This window comes from Pygocentrus nattereri, chromosome 13 (assembly GCF_015220715.1).
Source record: "Pygocentrus nattereri isolate fPygNat1 chromosome 13, fPygNat1.pri, whole genome shotgun sequence".
In the NCBI taxonomy this organism is placed as follows: domain Eukaryota; kingdom Metazoa; phylum Chordata; class Actinopteri; order Characiformes; family Serrasalmidae; genus Pygocentrus; species Pygocentrus nattereri.
Window position 1 is genome coordinate 10,088,644 of NC_051223.1, and position 26,295 is coordinate 10,114,938.

General features: G+C 43.6%; 1 protein-coding gene across 5 annotated transcripts; it reads left to right on the plus strand.

The window, feature by feature from the left end:
* Nucleotides 1-1,613: 1,613 nt before the first annotated feature.
* On the plus strand, nucleotides 1,614-25,263 carry eif3c (eukaryotic translation initiation factor 3, subunit C). Of its 5 annotated transcripts, none has more exons than XM_017695134.2 (25): nucleotides 1,614-1,772; nucleotides 2,924-3,041; nucleotides 3,148-3,213; nucleotides 4,706-4,895; nucleotides 6,133-6,258; nucleotides 6,352-6,403; nucleotides 8,131-8,246; nucleotides 8,829-8,956; nucleotides 9,454-9,714; nucleotides 10,582-10,723; nucleotides 10,885-11,010; nucleotides 11,710-11,803; nucleotides 12,341-12,528; nucleotides 12,833-13,057; nucleotides 13,351-13,542; nucleotides 13,898-14,069; nucleotides 18,053-18,212; nucleotides 19,025-19,090; nucleotides 19,191-19,278; nucleotides 19,359-19,524; nucleotides 20,074-20,115; nucleotides 22,344-22,406; nucleotides 22,996-23,043; nucleotides 23,612-23,659; nucleotides 24,867-25,263. In XM_017695134.2, the coding sequence occupies exons 2-25, from the start codon at nucleotides 2,941-2,943 to the stop codon at nucleotides 24,938-24,940; spliced, it is 2,934 nt and encodes a 977-aa protein (XP_017550623.1). In that variant the 5' UTR covers nucleotides 1,614-1,772; nucleotides 2,924-2,940; the 3' UTR covers nucleotides 24,941-25,263. The 5 variants fall into 5 exon arrangements, with proteins under 5 accessions (XP_017550623.1, XP_017550624.1, XP_017550625.1 ...); XM_017695135.2 differs by having other exon boundaries at nucleotides 22,344-22,391; XM_017695136.2 differs by lacking the exon at nucleotides 22,996-23,043 and having other exon boundaries at nucleotides 22,344-22,391.
* Nucleotides 25,264-26,295: the final 1,032 nt, after the last annotated feature.

A 26,295-nucleotide genomic window follows, 5' to 3' on the forward strand; every position in this document is an offset into this window, starting at 1 on the left:
TGGCTTTGAAATGCTGCCTCAGTTTGTTAACAGTTCCTTTCACCATTAAGTCATCTTAAGAGAACCGATACTGTGTGTGCACAGGTTTATCTATAGGCTGGTGGATCTGCATAACTTGTATGAATGTATGTAGATCGGTAGACCCGTAAATGGTGGGAAAACTGGAATATGTGAATCTGGGGTGTTCGATATGTTATATAGATATGTTATATCTAACACAATGGTGTGAATCATTTTTATATGAGCTGAATAAAAAATGGCTTTTTTTGTCTTTAGACTTAAAGTTGAGGTAAAGATATTTTTACCTGACCTTTAACCCTTATTTGACTAGGGTTAGGGTGCCAATAATTATTGAGATTTTTTTTTTCTTCTTTCCAAAGTTTCAGTATAGTGAACTGGTTAAGATGTAAACAGTTCTACAGAGTGGTTTGGTGTTGCTAGAGAAACTTGGTCAGAACTGTTCACAGTGGTGGTGATGGGAACCAGACATCCACCTCTATAAGCTTCCTCACAGAAAGTTCCTACATGAAATGGTTATGAATTCACTGCCTGATGACTGAGACGCTGTTTAGTTTAGAGAAGATTTTGGCCATTTGTGGTGGAGGGATATACATTATGCAGGGTGTTGTGAGGCAAAATAGTCCCCAAAGAAAACGTTCCAGATTTTCCGCAATTTTCCATCATCAATATTCCATATAATCTCAGAAGACTCGTGTAGGTTCACTGGTGGTTCTGGATAGTGAATAAAATGTCTGTATTTGTGTTATAGACATGGTGACACCTGGTTCCTATCACTACCACTGTAAAGACATCTGAACCATTTCACACCGAACTGCTCTGAAGGACTTTGCTTTAGAGGAGGGCAATATGGCAGATCTGTCGTATCGCAATACTTCAGGAATGTTTTTTCGACACATGACCTTTTTTTCTGTCATCTAAATAATTTTCAAACTAATGAAGGACCGCCACATTTTGAAAAATGATATTAAAAACTATTCATCTAATTATATTCAACGTTTTACACACTACTACATTCAATCCAGTTAAACAGGGTGGACTTCCCGTCCTCTTCTTTACAAAAGAGGGCGCCCTCGAGTGAGTCCTCAATGAATGGGAGTGAACGGAGCTCAACGTCCCAGAACTTTCCTTTAATTTTAGAAAGTAGAAGGATGTTTTTCACTAAAAAAGGCAAAGAAATATTATATACATATAGTCACCTTTTTCTTTTACAAGGGCAGCAGGAGGCGGGCTTTACTGCTAGAGCGTGATGATTGATGGGCGAACGGAGCAGCTTATTGGCTGTTGGCATGTTTTATGCTGTTCAGGAAATTATTAAAGTCTTTTCCATTAAAAATGTTTCAGCTGTTATAAACTTATGATTTTGCTCAAAGGCTCCATATCAACCCATTCGTTCTGGTCTCGATCGGGAGCGCCCTCTAGCGTCTGAGAGATCCCGAAGACGTTGCAGAGCGGATATTCTCCTCTCTACAGGTTCTGCAGTCATGTCTAAGTGAAACGATGCCCCCTGCTGGTAAAAGTGGGCCGCTGCGCTCTTCTGCGTAGCGTCAGCGTGTGCAGTGCCGCTCCTCTGCAGTAGGGGGCCTCGGTGGCTTCGCGCCGCGCCACCCCTCTTTCCTGTCTCGTCGGAAGACACCGATAAAGCTCGGAGGCGCACGCTGCCGTTCCGCGCGCTGAAACCCGCGAATCTGGATCTAAAAGCGGAGCAGAAGACTCAGAAACACCGGCGCGCGCTCGATTCCGCCCGCTAACAGGTAAGGGACGCGGCCGGTCTCGGCAGAGAGGGCGGCATTGAGGTAAAACCGTGGGCCGAAAGAAGCGGCGTCACGCCGCAGCGCTCGGCCCGCTGGTCGCCGGTGTTGGGCCGAATTTTGCTCCTCGGCAGATTCAGCCTCCCCTCGCGTGCCGCCGAATCCGAAGGCCACGCTCCAAATTCGCGGCCTTTCCCTCAGCTGGAGTGCGGATCTCCGGCCGCCGCTGTGGAGAAACGGCCGTTATGCAAAAAAATAGCGGCTATTCTGGCTAATAGTTACAGAGCCAATGAGGCGCCACCTACCGGCGGAGAGCGAGCTGTAATCGTTTATATCTGACCAATAAAACAAGTCAAATCGCAAAACACCGCCTTTAATATTGCTTGTAACTTGCATATTGTCGAGAACCTTCCCGACCGTGTTCCAATTGGCGCAGCACGTAGTGTAGACTTGACAGTTTAAGTGCACAAAGACGTCACCACCGCTGTTATTTTAGCTACTTCGCTGAAGGGTAGTTCCACCGTTTTTTTAGAATTCCTGTATGGTTCAGTGTTTGAGATGTGATTCAGAATGTTTTGATGTGAAATGGTTCAGACGTCTTTAAGGCGGTGGTGATGGGAACCAGGGGTCGCCATGACTACAACACAGATATAGACATTTTATTTACCATCCAGCACCACCAGAGAACCTAAACGAGTCTTCTGAGTTCATATGGAATGTTGATGGTGGAAAATCTGGAATAGTACGTTTTCTTTGGGGACTATTTTGTCTCACAGCGCCCTGCATGCATCTCTGTCTACAGCTCTCCAACTCTCACTGTACTCCCTAGTATTCATGTAAATGGCTTTATTCTGATTGGCTGCCATGATCTTAAATTGATTGCTGCAGTAAATTGCAGCCTTGTTTCCCATATCAAAGCGCACCTGATGGAAGGAAGATAAAGATCTAATGCTGCAAGAGAGCTTGGCACACTAACAAGTCAAAGAAGATGGAATTTGTTTAAATTTCTCTTTATTGAAATCCAAACCGAAGCCCTGAACTGGAGCAGCGCTCGTTTATCTATGCCCTTAAACTCCTGCCTGGGTTTCTGTGTTTGGGTGTACTGGGTGTATGTTGTTATTCATTTACGCAATGCTTTCTCTTGTAAACCTCAGCACAGTGACCGTCTGGGATGTCCCGTTTTTTCGCCACCGGATCCGACAGCGAGTCGGAGGAGTCCTCGTCCGCCGAGGAGATCACCCCTAAAGCAACCGGGACTGCCTTCAACAAGCAGTGAGTGCCAGTTTTCATTAGGGGTGGAGGATCTGCTGGTGCACGAGTCAGGTTTTTTTTTTTATTTTATTTTTTTTAAAAACAATACACTTTGTTTTTCTCTCAGGAACCTGCTGCTGAGTGATGATGAGGAAGACACTAAGAGAGTGGTCCGCAGCGCCAAGGACAAGAGGTGAGGAGGGTCCAGCATTTCGGTTAAAAACAGTATGATTAAACAGTAGTTTTATCTCGATGTTTTGTGCAAATTGCAAATGACTTCTAACTCTGTGGAACCACCGGCGGTTCCAAAATATTCTTCATAGCGTTCATATTTCTTAAGCTACATTCAGAAGCTGGGCGTCATATGAGGCTGTAACTCTTCTCTTCAGTTTAATAGATGGTGATGTCATTTTAAACCCTTATAATAAAGAAGCTGAACTCAGTTTGTTTTTCTACTGAAAGTTGACCCATTTTTCCCCAAATCTGGCGTATAAACTATAAATGGATGGCATCTTTTTAGTGATCTGCTCTGTAAACATTACTTTTATAAAATAACACAAAGGGCGTCGAGATTTTTGGCTTTCAGCAGTAAATTGTAAACATATAGTGACCTATAGATCATAACACATGTTCTGTTAATTTGAGGGGAGATTTTACAAAAAAAGTAAATAACATTTTTAAAATGTGCAATTATTTCAGCCGCTTACTGAATAATTTGCCTTATGACTTGGTGATGAAAATTCAAATGGACAAACCAAAATATACCCTGAAGAACAAGAGGTTAAAAAGTGCAGTTTTAAGCTCGTTTCCATCAAACTGAATTGGTGATTAAAAATACTCCATGATATACTTAATCATGTAATTTCCAGCACAACAAAAAAAATTGGTTTATTTGTTCAAAAAAATTAGCATTTTACATGAAGGGTGTAACAGTTTGTGTAAAAACATTTTAAATATGAAACGATGTGCTTTAACGTGAAACTATCACTGATATGCCCCTCAGTCTCTTTCAAGGGTCCTTTATCAAAACTGGACATCTGGGTGCAGCCTATCAGAGGAAAGTTGAGGGAGCGGAGGGGCTTATTATATGCATGCCCTCAACTTGCTTCTATGCAAATCTTGTACTTTAGTGAAAGTAGATACTGCTTGAATGCTGGCGTTTAGAAGTCATCTGTTTTTAATTCATGTACAAATATTAACTTTTGTGTTACTTTTGAAGCTTAAACACATTCAGAAGCACAGAGTTGTTCGTTTGTTGTAATTGTTTTGATTTTGAGTTTGAAGCATTTTATTCCAAAATGCTATATATCTAACATTATTGACTATATGGCTGTTTTTTTAAATGAATAATGGCTGATATATGATGGGAAACCCCTTCAGTAAAGTTCATTCTTTACACCGGTAACAATCAACACTGTATAAGTCCACACTCCCAACAATGTGTATCAGGTTCTGGAACCTAACCTGTCGTTTTTGCTAAGATCTTTGTGGCCGCAGGCATTAAAAAAAAAAAAAAAACGTTCTTGTTGAGTGAAGATTTTAAACAGAAACACGTTTTTCAGTATTTTGATATTCCACACTTGGGATGGGGGATACCACGCAACGTTGTGGATGTCTCTTGATACAAAGTTTCCATACTTGATGATGATCTCAGGCTTTTCAGTTAACCTGTTTTTCCCTCTCAGGTTTGAGGAGCTGACAAACCTGATCAAGACCATCCGCAATGCCATGAAGATCAGGGACATGGCCAAGTGTCTGGAGGAGTTTGAGCAGTTGTGTCGAGCGTTCTTAAAGAGTAAAGCGATAGTGGACAAAGAGGGAGTGCCGCCCTTCTACATCCGCCTTCTAGCCGACCTGGAAGATTATCTCAACCAGGTACGTACAGCACTTCTAAAGAGTACTTCGTATAATTAGCGTAACGTTGCTAAGACCCAATTTACACCATGTCACTTCATGTGTATTAAGTATCAGGAATATATCTGGATGATACTGAAACACAAACAGGTGCATTTAATAGATTCAGGTCTGATTACTCAGATCACTTCAGGAGGTTGACGGAGACTCATTTGAGCCACGTTATAGTGGCGTAAAACACATCAGTCTCTGTGAAGATGCATTCGACAACCAGAACCCCTCCTGGTACAACTAGATTTCTGCCCCTACAGCAAAACCCCTCCTGGTACAACTAGATTTCTACCCCTACAGCAAAACCCTAGTTGGTACAACTAGAATCCCTTCCAGTACAGCCAGAACCCCTCCCAGTAGAACCGAAATGCCTCCCAGTAGAACCAAAACCCCTTCCGGTCCAACTAGAATCACTTCCAGTACAACCGGAAGCCCTTCCAGTGCAACTGGAACACCTCCCTGTAGAACCAGAACCCTGTCCTGTCCAAGTAGAATCCCCCCCCAGTCGAACCAGAACCCCTTCCAGACTCCTTCCCGTTCAATACATCTCTAAGCTTGTGGTCCATGTCTACAAGGAAGTTGATCGTGGAAGATGCACATGGTTGGGGACTGGATGAAACAAAGTGCTTGACAGTAAGATGTATGGACCGATTTTAAGGCAGCAACTGTCTATCTGCTCAGCCTCTTCCTATGCTGGGCTGAAAACAGTAATTGGCTGCTATGTAACGAGCGGATTTGCATATTCCACCCCACACAACAATCAGATTTCGGTCCAACTAACTGGGGCTGCATTCGACCCCCAAGTGTAAATGCATGTAGCTAAAATCTCATCAGGATACAATCCAGATACCAGACACAAGAAGTGACCAGATGTAAATGGGGTCCAAGAGAGTTTGGAGCGTTTCACACTATTCTTAAAGGAATAGTTTGGTGGCAAAAGATATTTAGTTTTTTCTACGCATCAAGTGTGGTCAGTCAATGCATTTGGTGTCTTTAGTTTTGTACTAGAGTTACGAGGTTAATGTAGCAAGTGATGGAAGATTATAGACCTGGGAATTGGCAAACCTATTTTAGTGTATCAACTATAGAGAGAAATTATGTGGATTTGTCACAGAAATATTTTCTTTCGTTCATCTGTATTTCATTAGATTGTAATTGGCATTAGGAAATGGCTGAATAAGTTTCTTTATTGGGTTTGTTTTGGTAGCTATGGGAGGACAAAGAGGGGAAGAAGAAGATGAACAAAAATAACGCCAAAGCCCTGAGCAGCCTGCGCCAGAAGATCCGCAAATACAACCGTGACTTCGAGACAGAAATCGCCAACTACAAAGAGGTTGGTGAGCTCAGAACTTCGAGAAAAAAAAACATTTATTAAGCCTGTATTCTTGCAGTGCCATCACTACATTTACACTGTTATTGCTTTCAGAACCCAGAACAATCTGCAGAAGAAGAGGAAGAGAAGGAAGAGGCAGAGTCTGGTATGTTATGCCAGAAATTTAACCTTTTATACTACTCTTCAGATTGATGGAGAATATGATCTAGATTATACTATATAGAATTTTTAAAGGTTCTAAACGGTGCAGAAAAAGGTTTTTCTATTGTTACAAATTCAAGCCTGTAAAAATAGAAGAACCGTCTTTTGGGGCTATATAGAATGCTTCTCAAGAAGATTCTGTATAGTATAGTATGTATAACACATTTGCCATCAATCTGAAGAAGGCTTTAATAATGCGAAGAACACTATCAGGCCATGGGTTTTTACGGTGTTCATGCTTGTATATAGAATTATTTACTTTACTGAAGAGCCATTGAACAGTCATTTTAGGAGAGTAGCGCTGTTAAGACATTTGATATACATTGCTTTGTTTTGTGTAGATTAATTGTGAATTGTGGCACTTGTTTCATTTGCTCAAAAGTGACCTTTAACAACGGTTTTATAGCTGAATGACTGAACAAATTAAGCTTCATTAGTCTATTAGTTAAAATCACTTTGGAAATGTTTAGTTTTTATGACCATTGCCCTATATAAACTATATATATGGATATATACTTTATCCAGTGAGAGCAGCAGTGGCTGCATGTTCCAGCTGAGTGTTGGTTTTTATTTATTTATTTTTATTTTTTTTTTTTTTTTTTAAGTCTAATTCTGAGGCCCCTTTTGTGGATAGTTATTGTCACTTTAACTGTGGCAGAAGCTGCAGATAGTTTTGATGTTATCAAATGGGTCCCATAAATGTCCTTACCATTTAAAAGCTGTATGTGAACAAGAGGGAGACAAGCATAGGCAGCAGCACAGCGACTGGGATTCAGACTGGAGTTACTGATGGTTTAAAGGGACAAATTAGAAAAGTTTAACTAGGTTTTCCAAATATTAAGTCCACTGCGTTATTATACGACCGTTAGTTCCTGCCACACAAGCTGATTGGTTGAGAATCTTTTTTCACAAACGCTGTATCACTCCGCTGAGACTTTATTGCTAAGCACCGACTTTGACAGCTGTAGGAGACGCTCAGCCATTTGGATGTTTTTACTTCTCGCTTCGTCACAAACAGAAAACGGAAACTTTTAAGATAACATTTGACCGACAGCTGATTTGGTCCGACTCTGAAGATCAGACGACACTAAATTCCCAGACTGTTGTCACCTGAGCAGCTTTTCAGTTGGCAGCTGTGACAGAAGAACAGCTAAACAATCTAGAATCAGCCAGAAATTAACCCAATACCATTCGCCAAACTAAATGGGCTGTAAGAAGCTTTACAGACTGGCTGGAACAAAACAACGTTAATGCTGATCTGGAAAAAACTGAGCTGAACTTATGGCAAGCTTATGGCTCAGTGTGAACTTCAAGTGGGCGGAGCTGCTTGAACTATAATTTGGCTGAATGAACTGCAAACATTAAAACACATTAAACACCACGTTCACGGCCAGTTTATTCATTTATTTCACCTTCGACTCGTGCCTGCGACCAAGTCACAGCTATGATTTATTTTTTTTTTCGCGATAAAACACTCCCTCTTGTGTTCTATTGCTTAAATAATGTTAGCTTTGGCACCATGTCATGGTCATGTAATCTTTAGTAATGTGTATGAGTGTTATACATAATATAATTTTTTGCATGGTGGAATCAGTGGAGTAAGTCGTTAAAAATGTTTTAAAGTTCTCTCTGTGTTGAATTTTACTTGATCTGTGTCTCTGTGATCTCCAGGTTCATACTCGGAGAGCGAGGACGACGGAGAAGGTGTCACTGCTAAAAGCTTTATGAAGAAAAAGCCTGCAGCTGAGCCGGCTCCTGAGGCCAGCAAGTTCCTCAAGGGAGCAGCTGTGAGTTAGTTATAGATATTACCAAGGCAGTCCTTAACCCTTGTGTGGTGTTCAGGTCTGTGGGACCCGTTTTCAATGTTTACCAAAAGAAAAAGTGATTTATATTATTATTTCAATCTCCGATTCTTGGCCTTTGCTCATTTTCTGTGAAGAACATGTAAAATGGCCCATTTTCAGCATCTTCACTCTGTTCATTCCCCACACATTTATATTACACATGTGGTGTTGGGCTGAACCTGCGGGGAGTAAAAGTGTGGAGGTGCTGTGTCCTTCACTCTGCTCTCCTCCTACATGGCCTGCTGTTAGTCTGTCTGTGTGTGGGTGGACAACATGGACAAGCTGCTGACTGGCTACAGCTGCTAAAGGAGAACCCTACGCTGGCCACTTAAACATCTGGTATTTTTACATAAATCAATACAGCAATAACAATTTAAAAACAATAATGCGGTGGGTCCAGCAGACCACAGAGTAACAAATACATCAACACCACACAAGGGTTGTTAATTAACATTGTCGTAATAGGCAGCAAGTTCAAGTGTGTTCGTGCTCTTAGTGGTACTAATTGACTGTGCTTCGGTTTAGGATGATGAATCTGAGAGCGATGATGACGATGATGACGAAATCTGGGGCTCAGACTCCACAGACAGCGGCAGCGAGAGTGAGGACAACGAAGGAAACGCTGCTTCCCTGGCTTTGGCGTTCCTCAAAAAGTTGGTATCAACTTTATTTATATATATATATATATATATATATATATATTCTTCAGTGATAGTCAGTCAGATGTTCACTGGATTCTTGTTGAAATTTCCCGTTGCGTCTTAAATAGAGCAGCAGTTACATTCTGGTGCCTCACATATCAGAACTGCTGCAACATTTAAGGTGGAACAGGAAAGTTAGCAAGCTAGTTAGCTAAAAAGACATCAGTATTACTAGTTTTTTTTATGCATGAAGGAAATAATAAGTCAAAACGACATTAAACTAAGGCAATACAATGGATATTATAATTTAAGAGAATTCTCACATTTGTGGGTTTCTTTGGTCTCCATTTGGAGGGCCGTGTAGCCCTTACATTTCACCCCACCCCTCTGTGTCAACAAGAGGGCTAAGTGATGGGGGCAAGGGGTGAAATCAGATTGGTCCATGGTCTTATCTGAGAGAAATAAAAGCAGAATTTATGGTTTTAAGAGTTATCTCCTCCCTCTCTCAGAGCTCAGGATGGAGACAGGCAAGCCGATCGCAAGAAGGAAGAGAGGAAGAGGAGGAGCAAGAGGAAGGAGCGTGCTGAGGAGGAGGCTGAGGAGGAAGGCCTGGAGCAGGAGGGAGGAGAGTGGGAGAAGGTGAAGGGTGGAGTGCCGCTGGTGAAGGAGAAACCCAAGATGTTCGCCAAGGGTACAGAGATCAACATACCTGTGGTGGTCAAGAAGCTCAATGAGATCCTTCAGGCCCGTGGAAAGAAAGGAACAGACAGGTGGGTCTGGAACTTCTGCGGCCGTATTATAGAAGCTGCTTTTCTCGCATCTCCGGCAGGAAACTTTTCCACAGAACTAGATCAGTTTATTGTAAAAATGTCTCTCAATGTTTGACAAGGCTTTCTTCCCACTTGCCAACTTCTCATTCAGATTTTCCTGTTTCACCTTAAATGGTTCCTGAGGTGCTGTAATGTATCTGCTGTAACTGGAAAATTCAAACTAGAAGCTGGTAAATGAGAAACTGACTTCAGCCTCGTGACTTTTGTTTTTCTCGCTGCAGATTAAGCGTATCAGGAAACCAGCTGGAGTGACTATTAAAAACTAAAGTCCATTTGTCTCCAAATTATCTTTTTTTTATTTTTATTTTTAATATTAAATCTCTCTCTTTGCCGTTTCGTCGCTACTATCTGGGCGAGACTGTTGTGTGTTCCAACAGTCTGCACTGATCTTCAGGGTTAAAGGGTGAATGTGCAGTTCTGCATCAACTCCAGTGTTTAAGACCATTTACTGTTAAACTGTTGAACGATCAGCAGAGCTTTATTATACTGTAAAGGAGGATTATTTTATTATCTACTAATCTAATTCAGCTGTGGAGCCACACATGCTCCCGACCCCTGTGTTATACCGACCATATTTTCTGTGTAGTTCGCTAAACTCACTCTGGCTTAGTGTCCCTCCCCTTCAAATGCATTTATCATAGTTTGAAAGGTTTTTGATAGCTGAATTGAGGAAAAGATGAGGGGAAACATTTATTTTTGCAGAGCTGTGGTCTGGAAGGAACACACTTTGACAAACATGCCTGATCTAGTCAGTTTTCTGTGCCGCTGTATCACAGATTTTTAAAATGCTTTGTCTGTTTATCTCAGAGCCGCTCAGATTGAGCTCCTCCACGCTTTAGCAGCAATTTCAGAGGAGAACAACCTGGGACAAGGCATTATGGTGAAGATCAAGTTCAACATCATTGCCTCGCTGTACGACTACAACCCCAATCTGGCTACCTTCATGAAGGTTGGGGACTCTTTATTATTTTTAAAATATTTTGTGTTTACATACATAAGGGCCTTTTTGTTTGTGCTATCAACTGCCACTTTTTTTTTTCTTAATATTTTTCTTCTGTATTTGTTTTTCTGCCTCCGTTTCTCTTTTCTTTCGTCTGTTCACCCACTCAGCCGGATATGTGGAAGAAGTGTTTGGACTGCATTGACGAGCTGCTGGACATCCTGTTCGAGAACAGCAACATCTTCATTGGCGAGAACATCGCCGAGGACAGCGAGAGCCTGGCCGTCTCTGACCAGGTCAGCACCTCTGTCCGCAAAACAAGTCATCTTAGCTGTGTTGGTATGAACTAACCTAGAAGCTGAAATGCTACCGTGTGCTGTAGTGTTGAGCATTTCCATCAAAATTTGTTAGCCATTTATTAATATGTATGGGGAGGGGAGGCCAAAGTAGGTGTGGCTGCCTTTCTCTGGGCAAAATTCAGGAAATGTATTATTATTGATACATGACGTTTGTTATTCAAAGAGCATGGATTAGAAAAGGAGGATTTTATATATCACTGTTGGGACGAAACCTTGTGCCTCCATTTTAGTAGTTTTTTTGTTGAACCAGACATCTTTCCAAGTCATTTTGGGTTGTTTCTTTTGGTGCATTCACTATAAAAGATTGATGCTGGTCGCTTTTTTCCGTGACCTATCCTTTGCGGTGGCAGCACTTGGATGGCCACAGTGCTCTTTGATTCCTTCTTTAGACTAAACAAACAAACTCTGACCAAGTTGTAAGACCCAGGCTCTGCAGTGCCCTGTGATGGAGATTACTGCTTATGGTTCTTCACTATAAGAATGTGTAACATCTAAGAGAAGCTCATTTGCTTATCAGAGGTCGTCGTGTACTGTTCTGTTGTTGTAGACTTGAATGGCTATTAGAGAAATGTATTATCTTGATTAATCTCCAATATGTTGTTTGTGTAAGAGATGGGCATACATTGTGTGTTTCAGCCTTTCCGCGTCCGTGGCTGCATCCTGACCCTGGTGGAGAGGATGGATGAGGAGTTCACCAAAATCATGCAGAACACAGACCCCCATTCACAGGGTGAGCCTTGTGAGCCTCGCTCACACTCATGAGGTGCATGAGGGCAGTTAGTGTGGAATGCTACACATTTAGCCCTTTCGATTCCATGATACAGTTGAGTAATCTTTAGTGGACTTGATTATGGAGTTTCTGTGAACATGCAGACAAAATTCAGGCGTCTAGACGACATCTGCTATTCTGATGTTCTGTAATGTGTTTATAGATATCAGTGAGTCATGCAGCATCAGAAGTCTAATAGATACTGAACAGCTCTACACAGTTCTAATCATTGGGGAATGACTGTTGTTTTTGGCATCAATACAGTCAGAGCTGGACTTGTCAATGTACCTTTTTAATCTATATATTGCTATAAATAAATGAGAAAGGGTAAACTTTAGTTTTCTTACCCTCCCGAACTTGTCTGATCTCAAATCTACAGTCCTCCTGATTAAATAAGTGTGTGTGTAGATGTTTAATGGTCAAATTGCAGGATATGTGCTGATTTATTGCCCAGTGTGCATCATGATCTCGCATTAACGTGGGATCTCTCCATTCCAGAGTACGTGGATAACCTGAAGGACGAAGGTCGCGTGTGCAACATCATCGACCGGCTGCTGCAGTACCTGGAGAATAAAGGCAGCACTGAGGAGGTGTGTCGTGTCTACCTGCGCAGGATCATGCACACCTACTACAAGTTCGACTACAAGACCCATCGCCGCTGCATGGGCATACAGGGGGAGAGCAAGGTGAGCAGAGCCTGGTAGTGTGGCGGGTTTTAGTCAGAAATTTAGATGGACCTGATTCTTAGAATATTTAGCTTATATAAGGTAAAGTTTGGCACAAAACTAGTCGACTTTACTGCTCGGCAATGACTTCTTTAGCTTGATCACATGATTAGGACACTCTGTGCAGCAACCCTCTATTATATTTTGAGTTACTGTTCTAGTAACAGGCTTTCAGCTTCTATTTCCCGCAGTACAACTGAAATGACTTTTTTTTTTTTTTTTTTTTTTTTTTTTTTTTTTTTTTTTTTTTTCCCCCTCCCCACAGTCTGAGCAGGACCAAGAGGAGAGCGAGGGGGAGGACAGCGCCATAATCATGGACCGCCTGTGTAAGTTCATCTACGCCAAGGACCGCACTGACCGCATCCGCACCTGTGCCATCCTGTGCCACATCTACCACCACGCCCTGCACAGCCGCTGGTACCAGGCCCGCGACCTCATGCTCATGAGTCACCTGCAGGACAACATTCAGCACGCCGACCCTCCCGTACAGGTGCGGGCACACCGTAGAATCTAACCTGCTTACGTTTTGTAAATGGTGCTTTATGGCTCCAATTTGAGGATGATGTGTGAAGTAGCATGAACAAAAAAAGGAATCTGGTGAGCAATAAAATGTTATCTCTCAATTTAGTGTTGGTAGCCAGTCCACCCTGATAATGTGTCATTCACAAATGGGGGAAAATTGTTTTTGTCACTAACTTTTGAAAGTACTTTAACTGTTCCTGTGCTTTAAACTTTGAGCATGTTGGCCTTTGGTTGATGGATCTGTTTGTCTCCCTTCTTCAGATCCTGTATAACAGGACAATGGTGCAGCTGGGCATTTGCGCGTTCCGCCAGGGCATGATCAAAGACGCCCACAATGCACTTCTGGACATCCAGTCAAGCGGTAGGGCCAAGGAACTGCTGGGTCAGGGCCTGCTCATGAGGAACATGCAGGAAAGGAACGCCGAGCAAGAGAAGATCGAGAAGAGGCGGCAGGTAGGGCCGCTATTAGACACATCCACCTAGTGCTTCCATTCACTGGCCACTTTATTGGAAACGCCTGCCTTGTGCTTCTGCTCACTGGCCACTTTTGAAATCCACCCACCTAATAGGTCAGCTGTATAGGTGTACAGTTACAGACTGTAGCCTGTCTGTTACTGGACAGTTTATCAGACACCTGTACCCTGTTCATCAAAGGTCAGTTTCTGACCACAGAGAAACTTTACATCAGGGTCAATATTTACAGCGAATACTTCAGCCTGCTCCAGTAGACAAATGAGATCAATGGATGGGTGTGGAGAAATGCAGTTGATTACCGTGAATAGAAGTGCAATTGATCTGTTTCTGCCAGGTTCCATTCCACATGCACATTAACCTGGAGCTGCTGGAGTGCGTGTATCTAGTTTCAGCTATGCTGCTGGAAATCCCCTACATGGCTGCCCACGAGTTTGATGCCCGTCGCAGGATGATCAGCAAGCAGTTCCATCATCAGCTGCGAGTGGGAGAGAGGCAGCCCCTTCTGGGTGAGGATAAAGAGAGGAGTTATTAGAGTACTCCAGCACTGTTCAAAATGATCTCTTCTGCTGTATTTGTAGTATATGGTCAAATAATTTCCATGTACAACAGTTAAACACCTCTGAGCCATTAGTCAGGAGTTATGAATTTGTTTGTTACTTATGTAAATGTAATTACATAATTAGCCCTGATTATGGTAATCAATTACTTTTGCATTTAAATTCTGTATTTCCACAGAAAGATTGTATGCACAACCATAACTCATCAAATTCAAATCATAATAAATTATCTTCTACTTAGACGCTAATGTGATATGGATTGGAAGTGAAAGAATTGGCGCTTCACACAGTATCGTCACTTGTTTCATTGAGCTACAAATAGAACTAATTCAGATGGTATTACTGTATGATTTTGTTTTTGCTTGCAACAATGATTTTTAAGGGTTTCTAATTTTAAAAAATGTGAGTTATAATGTATAAAGTGAAACCAACCATCCATCCATCCATCCATCCATCATCTTCCGCTTCTCCGGGGTTCGGGTCGCGGGGGCAGCATCCTAAGCAATGAAGCCCAGACCTCCCTTTCCCCAGCCACTTCCACCAGCTCTCCAAGAGGGATTCCGAGGTGCTCCCAGGCCAGCTGGGCGATATAGTCGCGCCAGCGTGTCCTGGGTCTTCCCCGGGGTCTCCTCCCAGGTGGACTCGCCTGTGACACCTCCCGAGGGAGGCGTCCAGGAGGCATCCTAACCAGATGCCCGAACCTCAGCTGGCTCCTCTCGACGTGAAGAAGCAGCGGCTCTACTCAGTCCCTCCCGGATGACTGAACTTCTCACCCTATCTCTAAGGGAGAGTCCAGACACCCTGCGGAGGAAACTCATTTCGGCCGCTTGTATTCGCGATCTTATTCTTTCGGTCATTACCCAAAGCTCATGACCATAGGTGAGGGTGGGAACGTAGATCGACCGGTAAATCGAGAGCCTTGCCTTATGGCTCAGCTCTTTCTTTACCACAACAGACCGGTAAAGAGCCCGCATCACTGCTGACCCAGCACCAATCCGCCTGTCAATCTCCCGCTCCCTTGTACCATCACTCGTGAACAAGACCCCGAGATACTTGAACTCCTCCACTTGAGGCAAGAGCCTATCCCCGACCCAGAGAGGGCTCTCCACCCTTTTCCGCCTGAGAACCATGGTCTCGGATTTAGAGGTACTGATTCTCATCCCAGCCGCTTCACACTCGGCTGCAAACCGATCCAGCGAAAGCTGAAGTTCGCGGCCTGATGTCCCCAATAGGACCACATCATCTGCAAACAGCAGCGATGTGACCCTGAGGTCACCAAACCGGACACCCTCCATCCCTTGACTGCGCCTAGAAATTCTATCCATAAAAATTATGAATAGAATCGGTGACAAAGGGCAGCCCTGACGGAGTCCAACTCTCACTGGGAACGAGTCTGACTTACTGCCGGCCATGCGAACCAAGTTCCTGCTTTGTTTGTACAGGGCCTGAATGGCTCGTAGCAAAGAGCTATGTACCCCGTACTCCCGAAGCACCTCCCACAGAATACCCCGGGGAACACAGTCGAATGCCTTCCTCAGATCCACAAAGCACATGTGGACTGGTTGGGCAAACTCCCATGAACCCTCCAGAATCCTGGAGAGGGTGAAGTTGGTCCAGTGTTCCACGACCAGGGCGGAACCCGCACTGTTCCTCCTGTATCCGAGGTTCGACTATAAGCTGGACTCTCTTCTCCAGTACCCCTGCATAGACCTTACCAGGGAGGCTGAGGAGTGTGATTCCCCTGTAGTTGGAACACACCCTCCGGTCCCCTTTTTTAAAAAGAGGCACCACCACCCCAGTCTGCCAATCCAGTGGCACCGCCCCCGATGTCCACGCAATGTTGAAAAGGCGTGTCAGCCAAGACAGCCCCACAACATCCAGAGCCTTGAGGAACTCAGGGCGGATCTCATCCACCCCTGGAGCCTTGCCACCAAGGAGCTTCTTAACTACCTTAGCGACTTTGGCCTCAGTAATGGACAAGCCTATTCCCATGTCCCCAGACTCAGCCTCCTCACTGGAGAACTTGTCGGTGGGATTGAGAAGGTCCTCAAAGTACTCCTTCCACCGCCCAATGACGTCTTCAGTCGAAGTCAGCAGCACACCATCTCCACTATATACAGTGCTAGTGGCACACTGCTTTCCCCTTCTGAGTCGCCTGACGGTTTGCCAGAATCTTTTCGGAGCCGACTTAGTCACTTTCCAAGGCCTCACCAAACTCCTCCCATACACGGGTTTTTGCCTTGGCGACAACTGAAGCCGCAGATCGCTTGGCCTGTCGATACCTGCCAGCTGCCTCTGGTGTCCCACAGGCCAACCATGCCCGGTAGGACTCCTTCTTCAGCTTGACGGCATCTCTCACCTGGGGTGTCCACCACCGGGTTCAAGGATTACCGCCTCGACAGGCACCAACTACCTTACGGCCACAGCTACAGTCAGCCGCTTCAGCAATGGAGGAACGGAACATGGCCCATTCTGAGTCAATGTCCCCCACCTCCCTCGATCGGTCAAAGTTCTGACGGAGGTGTGAGTTGAAGATCAATCTGACAGGTTCTTCTGCTAGACGTTCCCAGCAAACCCTCACTATACGTTTGGGCCTGCCTGGTCTGACCGGCATCTTCCCCCACCACCTGATCCAACTCACCACCAGGTGGTGATCAGTTGACAGCTCAGCTCCTCTCTTTACCCGAGTGTCCAAAACACATGGCCGCAAGTCCGATGACACGACTACAAAGTCAATCATTGAACTGCGGCCTAGGGTGTCCTGGTGCCATGTGCACTTATGGACATCCTTGTGTTCGAACATGGTGTTCGTGATGGACAAACTGTGGTTTGCGCAGAAGTCCAAAAACTGAACACCACTCGGGTTCAGATCAGAGAGGCCATTCCTCCCAATCACACCCCTCCAGGTCTCACTGTCATTGCCCACGTGAGCGTTGAAGTCCCCCAGTAGGACAATAGTCTCCAGGAGGAGCACTTTCAAGCACCCTTCCCAAGGACTCTAAGAAGGCTGGGTACTCTGAAATGCTGTTCGGTGCATAAGCACAGACAACAGTCAGGACCCGTTCCCCAACCCGAAGGCGTAGGGAAGCTACCCTCTCGTCCACCGGAGAAAACCCCAACATACAGGCACCGAGTCGAGGGGCTATGAGAAAGCCCACACCTGCCCGCCGCCTCTCACCATGGGCAACTCCAGAAAAGAATAAAGTCCAGCCCCTCTCAAGGAGATTGGACCCAGAGCCCAAGCTGTGTGTTGAGGTGAGCCCGACTATATCTAGCCGGTATCTCTCAACCTCGCGCACCAACTCAGGCTCTTTCCCAGCCAGTGAGGTAACGTTCCAAGTTCCAAAAGCCAGTTTCAGCAACCGAGGATCAGAACGCCAAGGCCCACGCCTTCGGACAATGCCCGATCCACAAAGCACCGAACCCCTACTACTGCCCCTCCCATTGGTGGTGGGTCGATGGGAGGGGGGACTCATGTAACTCCTTCGGGCTGGGCCCGGCCGGGCACCATGAGTAAATGCCCGGCCACCAGACGCTCGCTGGCGAGCCCCTCCCCCAGGCCTGGCTCCAGGGTGGGGCCCCGGTAACCCTGTTCCGGGCAGGGTACACAAGTCCTGCTTTTGTGTCTTCATGGGGGTTATTATGGATCACACTTTGTCTGACCTGTCACCTAGGACCAGTTTGCCATGGGAGACCCTACCAGGAGCTTTTGCTCCAGACAACATAGCTCCTAAGATCATTCAAGCACGCAAACCCCTCCACCACGATAAGGTGGTGATCCAAGGAGAGGCATAAAGTGAAACATTTATTGAAATCAAGTTCAAATGAAATTAAAGGTGACCATGCGAGACTTAGGAGGGTTTACTCGCACATCACAGCCTGAGTAGCATGATGACCATGAAACTGACCTAATCTCCTGTTTGCTCTTACAGGCCCCCCTGAGAGCATGAGGGAGCACGTTGTGGCTGCCAGCAAGGCCATGAAGATGGGCGACTGGCGCACCTGCCATTCGTTCATCATCAACGAGAAAATGAACAGCAAAGTTTGGGACCTGTTCCCTGAGGCCCAGCGCGTCCGTGAAATGCTTGTCAGGTACGCAATAATAGTGTTTGTTTTCGTGCTCGCTTTATTTTTCAAAAATATCATAGTATTTGCTGATATGTGAGTTTATTATAAAGTTAATGAGCTCATGCTTCCTGAATGTCTGACAAAGCTGACAGTTTCCGTTTTCCTAAAATTTGAGGGAGCCTAGGTGGTGTTAACTTTAACATTTTAAGAAGGCATATTTATGTATTTAGAGCTGTTCTTTCAAAGCGACTTGAAGCACCCAATAAAGGACGTCCATTGCTGTTAACGGTCAGGTCCTGGACAACATGAGTAACGTACACAAAGTAGAATTAAACCAAATGCTTGCATGATCCATCAGTACATTTAACCCCTGCCTGCAGGCTTTCTAGTGGCAGTTGAGCTGCTAGAACGAAAATCGACCTGTCAAATGGTTTTATTCTTAATGTAGTTGAATACAAAATCAAATTATAATTAGTTTTAATTGCTTTAAAAATTCTGATTTTTTAATTAATTTTAATTTTATGGAGGAAATGAATGATGCATATGAGCCTAAGGTCACCATGCCCAACGCCAGGTGTGGGCTAGAGGGCCGTATAAAGCCAGTGGAACAGTGTTCTCTGTAGTCATAGAGCTCCATCCAATACCTTTGGGATGAGTTGGAGTGATCCAGAACTGACCATCAAACCTGGCCTCACTAATGCTCAATCAAATCCTCACAGCAATGTACCAACATCTAATGTAAAGCATTCCTAGAAGAGTGGAAGCTGTTACTGTCTTGTTTGTGTCTGTCTGTCTGTCTCCTGTTTCATTGGTGTTTTGCCTTATGTCTTCTGTAGGAAGATTCAGGAGGAGTCTCTGCGGACCTACCTCTTCACCTACAGCAGCGTATACGACTCAATCAGGTACCCCTACAGGTGTCTCTGCTCAGTGGAAGCACATTTGCACTACTCGCTTTAATGCCTGCTTTTAATACCATCTATGATTCCTCTGTGTCCTCCTCAGTATGGAGACATTGGCAGAGATGTTTCAGCTGGAGTTGCCCACAGTTCACAGCATCATCAGCAAGATGATCATTAATGAGGAGCTCATGGTAAATATGAAGTTCCTGGCTTCTGTGTTTGTTAGATTTGGATTAGAGAGAAGGTCTAAGAACTGTCACCTTTATCCCAGGCGTCTCTGGACCAGCCCACTCAGACGGTAGTGATGCACAGGACTGAGCCCACCTCCCTGCAGAACATGGCACTGCAGCTGGCAGAGAAGCTGGGTGGCCTTGTGGAGAACAATGAGCGCGTCTTCGACCTCAAACAGGGTGTCTACGGAAGTTACTTCAACAGAGGTGAGGAGCTCTTACACTTTCAGCATCAGACATATTGGGGGGGGGGGGGGGGGGGGGGGCAAAACTGCCCCAGTAAAAGCTGGATGATGCCCACTTGCCTTTTCTGAATTAAAACTGGCATGTTTAATTTTATATTTCTGTCATAAGTTAAACCAGCAGTTATTATTCTGATTAGATCTAAATGTTCTGTATATTTAGCTAAATGTCACCATTAGTGTAAAATGTCCCTGAATTTCAGTCAAAATTGCCAAAATTTTCTACATTGATATTAAACAGTCACACTTTGGCATTAATGGTGGCAGGACATCAAAAATCTAATTTAGGGCGGGAAAAAAAATCATTCAGTGCAAGTTATGTAAAGAGATTTTACACAGAGTGATTTTGGAGCATTTCTATTGGTCTGTGGTGTGTTGAAATGTAGACAAATGCAGATGCATGGTTTTCTTCAGACAGCCACGAGATGATTAATATAGGAATTAACATTCATAATGTTTATTTTTGTTTTTATAACCAAGCGTTCATTAATCTGTATCTCGTTCTTTGCAACAGATCAAAAAGGAGGCTACCAACAGAAGCAAGGCTACCAGAGAGGTTAGTGTTTCCACAAATTATATTTTAGACAATTCTTAACTGCTCACAGGCAGATGATCATTTTCTGCTTAAGTGTTAATCGCTTAAAACTGTAGCACTCTTATGAGTGCGCATCAGGTACATCCAGTGATTTGTAGCAGTTTATACATATAGTACTGTGCGAAAATCTTAGGCACCCAAGACACATTTTCAAGATCTATTTATTTGTGTAGTTTGTGTTTATTTGCTGAGAAGTGTTATGGTTTTTTAATAGACATACATACATACATACATACATACATACATACATACAGAGAGAGAGAGAGAGATATTTTTCTGGATGTTAGTGTGTTTGTTATTTTCAAACCTCTCCTAGAGGAAGCCCAGTATTATATGTAGTTAAAAAGCAGCTCCTGGTTTGACCAATCAGTGCTTCAGTAAATTGAGCTCATGATGTCATTGATGATATTAACAAGTCTCTGTGGTGGCTGTGAAGGTGTCAAGGAAAAATATGGACCCAAGAAATTCTTTACTTTTTATTGTTTATTTGAATTTTGAATATGACTTTATTCTAATTCTATATTCTGATAAACTCACTGCTGAGGTCAGTTGTTTAAAAATTTGCTTAGTTGCCTAAAACCTTCGCACAGTACTGTACATGTTGTGTTACTAAAATAAAAAATATAAAACTTTTATAAACTTTTAACTAATTACCCAAATGTTGCTTAATGTAAGTGTTCTGTGCAGCACTGATGTATTTAACACTTACGTTGATAAGATTTAATTCTTCTGGATGTACTGGTTTGTTTGTTTTTTTGTTTGTTTTTTTCATTATTATGGCATTAATAAACATGTTTTGGTATATGTCTTCGGCATTGTAGTTTATAGTAAGATGACTGGCTAACTAGCCACAACAAACAGCCAGCTGTTCTGGTTGTTTGTGTTTTTGTTCCACTATTTTTTCAAAATCACTACATATCAGTGTGAGAGAAGCAAACCGAATGATTCAGAGTGGTGTGAAATGGTTTGGGTTTCTTTAGTGGTGGGAACCAGTGGGCACCATGACTACAACACGGATATAGACATCTTATTAATCAAATCATATTTATTTGTGGCGCTTTTTACAACTGATGTCACAAAGCAGCTTCACAGAATTCTAGTAAAGACAAAGTTTTAACATGAATGTAAAACCCCCAGGTGAGCAAGTCAGGGGCAACAGTGGCAAGGAGAAACTCCCTCAGAGCTGAGGAAGAAACCTTGGGAGGAACCAAGGTCGACCCATCCTCCTCTGGTCAAGCTACCTATAAAGTTATTATACTACTAATATTAATTAAGATTAAGTGACCCTTATTAGTCCCACAATGGGGAAATTTCAACTCCGCATTTAACCCATCTGTGAAGTGAAACACCACATACACACTAGTGAGCACACACACACTAGGGGGCAGTGAGCACACTTGCCCGGAGCGGTGGGCAGCCCAATCCGCAGCGCCCGGGGAGCAGTTGGGAGTTAGGTGTCTTGCTCAAGGACACCTCAGTCATGTGCTGTCGGCTCTGGGGATCGAACCGGCGACCTTAACATCCAGCCCACGACTGCCCCCCAAGTATAGCAGTAGTATTAGTAAGGAGTCTATAGCTAGTCCAAGGCAGGTGGTGGTAGCTGGGGCGTGGGCAGCTGGTCTGAAGTGGGTAGCAGGAGAGCTCAACAGTCAGTCGTCCGTCAATGATCTATTATCCAAAACCACCAGTGAACCTTCTGAGTATAATATGGAATGTTGGTGGTAAAATAGTGAAAAATCTGAAAAGTTTTCTTCTTAAAGCTACTGTTTCAGGCATCAGACAGCTTATTTCTAACCATGTAACGTAGTAGTTTTTTGTGAGGGAGCTTTTAGAGGTGGACGTCTGGTTCCTATCACCACCACTATGAGCAGTTTTGACTCTAAACACCAAACCACTCTGAATGACTCCGTTTACATCGCAACCATTTAATTATGCATAAATTCTAGTACATTGCATAGTCAACTATTTGCATTAAGACTTTAGCTCACCAAGTTGGGAAGTGCTGCTGGCGTTTGCCTCGCTGACATAGCATAATCTGGAAGGTAGTTAGTCATCTTCACTAGATGGCCCAGGCTGCATGAGAAACCCCATGTTCATATTTGTCATACTGTATTGCTTGTGTCAGCATAGCCCATACATCTGTCTACACATCCACAGCCGCATGCCTCTAAACTGTTCTCATTGTGCAGATTCAGACCAGAGGGGCGGTTACCAACAGAGGCAAGGTTACCAACGAGGTACTTCCTTTAGAGGTCATGGTCTTTGCAATTATGTTCACTTATTAAATGAATGGTTCCACAAAAGATCAGTTTTGCACAATGTTCCACTTACCCTAGACTGTAGGGCTGCACCATATTGACAGAAAATGCGAATTTCGATAAAACTATCACAATGACTATTTAAGGGGTGATAAAGTACTATTAAAATAATGAGTCTCTGTACGGATAAAAGTGAAGACATTTTGGGATTTGTACAGAGAAATTTAAATTGTTCAAATAAGTTGGACACTTTTCTTAGTCTGGGACTCTTGACGGGCTCTGCGGGGGGGCATAAGGTAGCGAGCTTCAGTAGCCCAGCTGACAGAAGAACGGTAGAGCCTGAGCAGCCTGTGTGCTGCATGTTTCCCCCTTTTCTGCAGCTTTTTTTTTAGTTGAATTTTCTTTAAAGCAGAGTTTTGGGGACATTTTTAAGGATTCCCAGTGTGTTTATCTCTGTGTTTTTAATCATAGAATCTCGTATCACAATGAGACATTTTATCGTGCTTGTGTCAGCACAATGTAGCGTAGCATCTGTCTACACACATCCACAACCACATGCTTCTAAACTGTTCTCACTGTGCAGATTCAGACCAGAGGGGCGGTTACCAACAGAGGCAAGGTTACCAACGAGGTACTTTCTATTGAGTTCATGGTCTTGACCCTTTTATTGTCAGGACAGTTGCAATTATTATGTTGTCTTATTAAAGGAATGGTTCCACAACAGATCAGTTTTGCACAATGTTCCACTTATCCTAGACTGTAGGGCTGCGCCATATTGACAAAAAATGCTATGTTCGATAAAGCTGGTGATGAAGTACTATTAAAATAATGAGTTGCTGGCTGGATAAAATGGTAGTGATATTTTTTGGGGAGGGCTTTTTTTTTGTTTTTAAAGAAATTGAAATTGTTTAAGTCCGTCACTTTTCTTAGTTGGTCTGGGACTCTTGAAGGGCTCTGGGGGGGGGTATAAGGTACTGGGCTTCAGTAGGCCAACTGACAGAAAAACAGAGCCTGAGCTTTTTTTTTAGTTGAATTAAAATTTGAGTTATGTGGAGATTAAGGATTCCCGGTGTGGTTGTCACAGAAACTCGTATCAAAATAATGAGACGATTTATCGTGCTTGTTTCAGCACAATGTAGTATAGCATCTGTCTACACACATCCACAGCTGCATGCCTCTAAACTGTTCTCACTGTGCAGATTCAGACCAGAGGGGCGGTTACCAACAGAGGCAAGGTTACCAACGAGGTACTTTCTATTGAGATCATAGTCTTGACCCGCTTGAGCAGCCTGTGTGCTGCATGTTTCCCCCTTTTCTGCAGCTTTTTTAGTTGAATTTCCATAAAAGCTGAGTTATTGGTACATTTTATGGATTCCCAGTGTGTTTATAATGAAAACTCATATCACAATAATGAGACGATTTATCGTGCAACCCTACTAGACATAGCATCTAGAGTCGGCTGAGAGTCCAAATTTTTCCTTGTTAAATAGGAACTGAAGCAAGGCTGATGATACTATGGCTCACACTAGAACTCAAGTCACCCAAATGGCCCAAAACATTTCTATAAAAATACATAACTTTTTCAGCCCACTCAGTCCACTTCCAAGTCTTCATTATGGTGGCAGACTTGATGTTGTTTGTTTAGGATAGTGTGGCTCACTGTGAGCTATAGAATGAACTAAACTCCGACCTATAGCCCAGCAATAAACGGACAACCAGGGTCTGTATCCACAAACCACTGCAGGAGCCAGGATTGATGATCTAGAATTAACGTGTGACCATGACCCTCAAATACAGAGGAACCTGATGCAAGATCAGTCCTGGATCAGATTTTAATACCAGCCCTGGTGTTTTTTGAGGTGGCTGCCTGTCATACTGGATATGTTTTTACAGAAGCTATTTGGGTGACTATTTGATTCGTGTTTGTTAGCAACATTAGCTTCATGGGACCTGTTGTGAACTAAAGAAGCAAAATTTGGATCCTGATCGCCTCCATCTGGGGTAAGGGGAAAAACTGGGGGGGGGGGGGGGGTGACAAACTTTTGATTTTGGGCTTTTCTCTCATAAATTACTTCATTAGCCTGTTATAAGGACTTCATAAACACTGGGTAAAACACCTCTTTAAGGATGGGTTTATTTCTAAGCATAAATAGGTCAGTTAACTAAAGGGTGGAGGTTAAAAGCTTGCTCACATGCACTCTGACCTTTACTCAGTCAGTGTTTGTTCAAGAATATGCTTGTTTTTAATTTGGGTGCACTTTATTAATCAGGTCTCTGATTTTCCTGCTCTAGCCACCACGTTCCACCTCCCCACCTTCATTCTCTTTTTTTAGCTGCTGCACCAAGACTCCTAGCATCATTTGCCAGTGTTGTATTTGTTTTTGAATTGTACATGTACCTGATTTTTCTCTAACTGATCCCACTTTTTATTCTGCTCTCCTTTCTCCCTCTCAGATCAGAAAGGCGGCTACCAGCAGAAGCAGGGCTACCGAGGAGGCTACAGGTCCCAGAACCAGAGCTCCTACTGAAGGCCAGCCCATTCGCAACAGGGCCTGTTTTCATTCCAAGACCAGACTGCAACTTCCTAAGTTTTCCACTTCTGTGCAGTTCAATCATCTGCACTGCTTCAGCCTGTTTTACCATGTTATCTATTGTGCAGATTTGTAGCTGAATCATTTCTAATACAGTTTGTGCAAAATCTGCTTCCCCTAAATCCACTCTTCAACAGTGAATAGTGTGAATTGGAGGATGAGCAGGTTTTGAGGTAGAAGCCTAGCAGACTTGGGTTGAACAGGTTGGTTCTTTGTGTGCTATCTAACTTGAAACAATAAAGATTATTCAGTTTATGAAACGGTCTCTCGTGAGATTGAGTTTCCAAAAGCTGCAGTCTGTTTTATTTGTATCGGCTGGTTGTTTTGACCTTGAAGCCAGTGATGTCAAAGCTCAGGAAACCTGGCCATGTTCTTCATTCAGTTTTTATTTAACTCCTCTTCAAAATGGTAGCTTTGCAGGAGAAGGAAAACTTTTTCCTTCAATTTTAATGTACGTCAATGGAACCAGAATTTTTTCCAAATAATTTTGGAATCCTCATTTGCTTTGGTCCATTCACTATAAGATTTGCACACAATGTATCAGGTTCTGGACTTTCATTTTTATTTAAGGTGCAACAGAGTACAGAGCCCAGCTGGTGACAAAGCTGTATAAATAAAAATAACACATGGCAACGCCTTATTAACGCGTGGGAACGAGATCCTAATGTGTGGCCACGGCTTAGTAAGGCGTGGGAATGAGAACCGCTTACTGAGTTGTGGTCACGCATCATTTTAATTTCTACAGAATGTCACCAGTGGGGCTCTGTAATAGAGGCGATTTTTGGAGAACCCCATTTACTCTGGTTCAGAGCAATCGTCCTTAGGCCTAGAATTCCAAGAATAGGTATAAGGGCAACAGAATGAGGCCCGACTTCAGTGGTCTATGGAAGTTAAAAAACAATGTCTCAGGCATCAAGCACCGTTTTCACAACCATTTCATTTAATAGGTTTTGTGAGGCAGGTCACAGGTCGCAGGCAAGTCCAGCAGGGAGGAGAGCCTGGGGAAGACCCAGGACACGCTGGTGTGACTATATTGCTCAGCTGGCCTGGGAGCGCCTCGGGATCCCCCCGGAGAGCTTGTGGAAGTGGCTGGGGAAAGGGAGGTCTGGGCCTCTTTGCTTAAGATGCCCCCATGACCCGAACCCCGGAGAAGCGGAAGATGGATGGAATGGAATGGAACCAGAATTTTTTCCAAGTCATTTTGGATCATTTTCTTTGGCCGTTCACTGTAAGATTCACACACAGTGTAAAGAGCAGTAGGCCTTTTCAGATTGTTAGAAACTGAAAATGCT

Excerpts from the sequence above, each read along its gene's own strand:
- eif3c (XM_017695134.2), top strand. The coding sequence starts at position 2,941 with ATGTCCCGTTTTTTCGCCACCGGATCCGACAGCGAGTCGGAGGAGTCC. Across the intron at positions 10,724-10,884 it reads ATCTGGCTACCTTCATGAAG|CCGGATATGTGGAAGAAGTG; the intron begins GTTGGGGACTCT and ends TCACCCACTCAG. Across the intron at positions 12,529-12,832 it reads GCATACAGGGGGAGAGCAAG|TCTGAGCAGGACCAAGAGGA; the intron begins GTGAGCAGAGCC and ends CCCTCCCCACAG.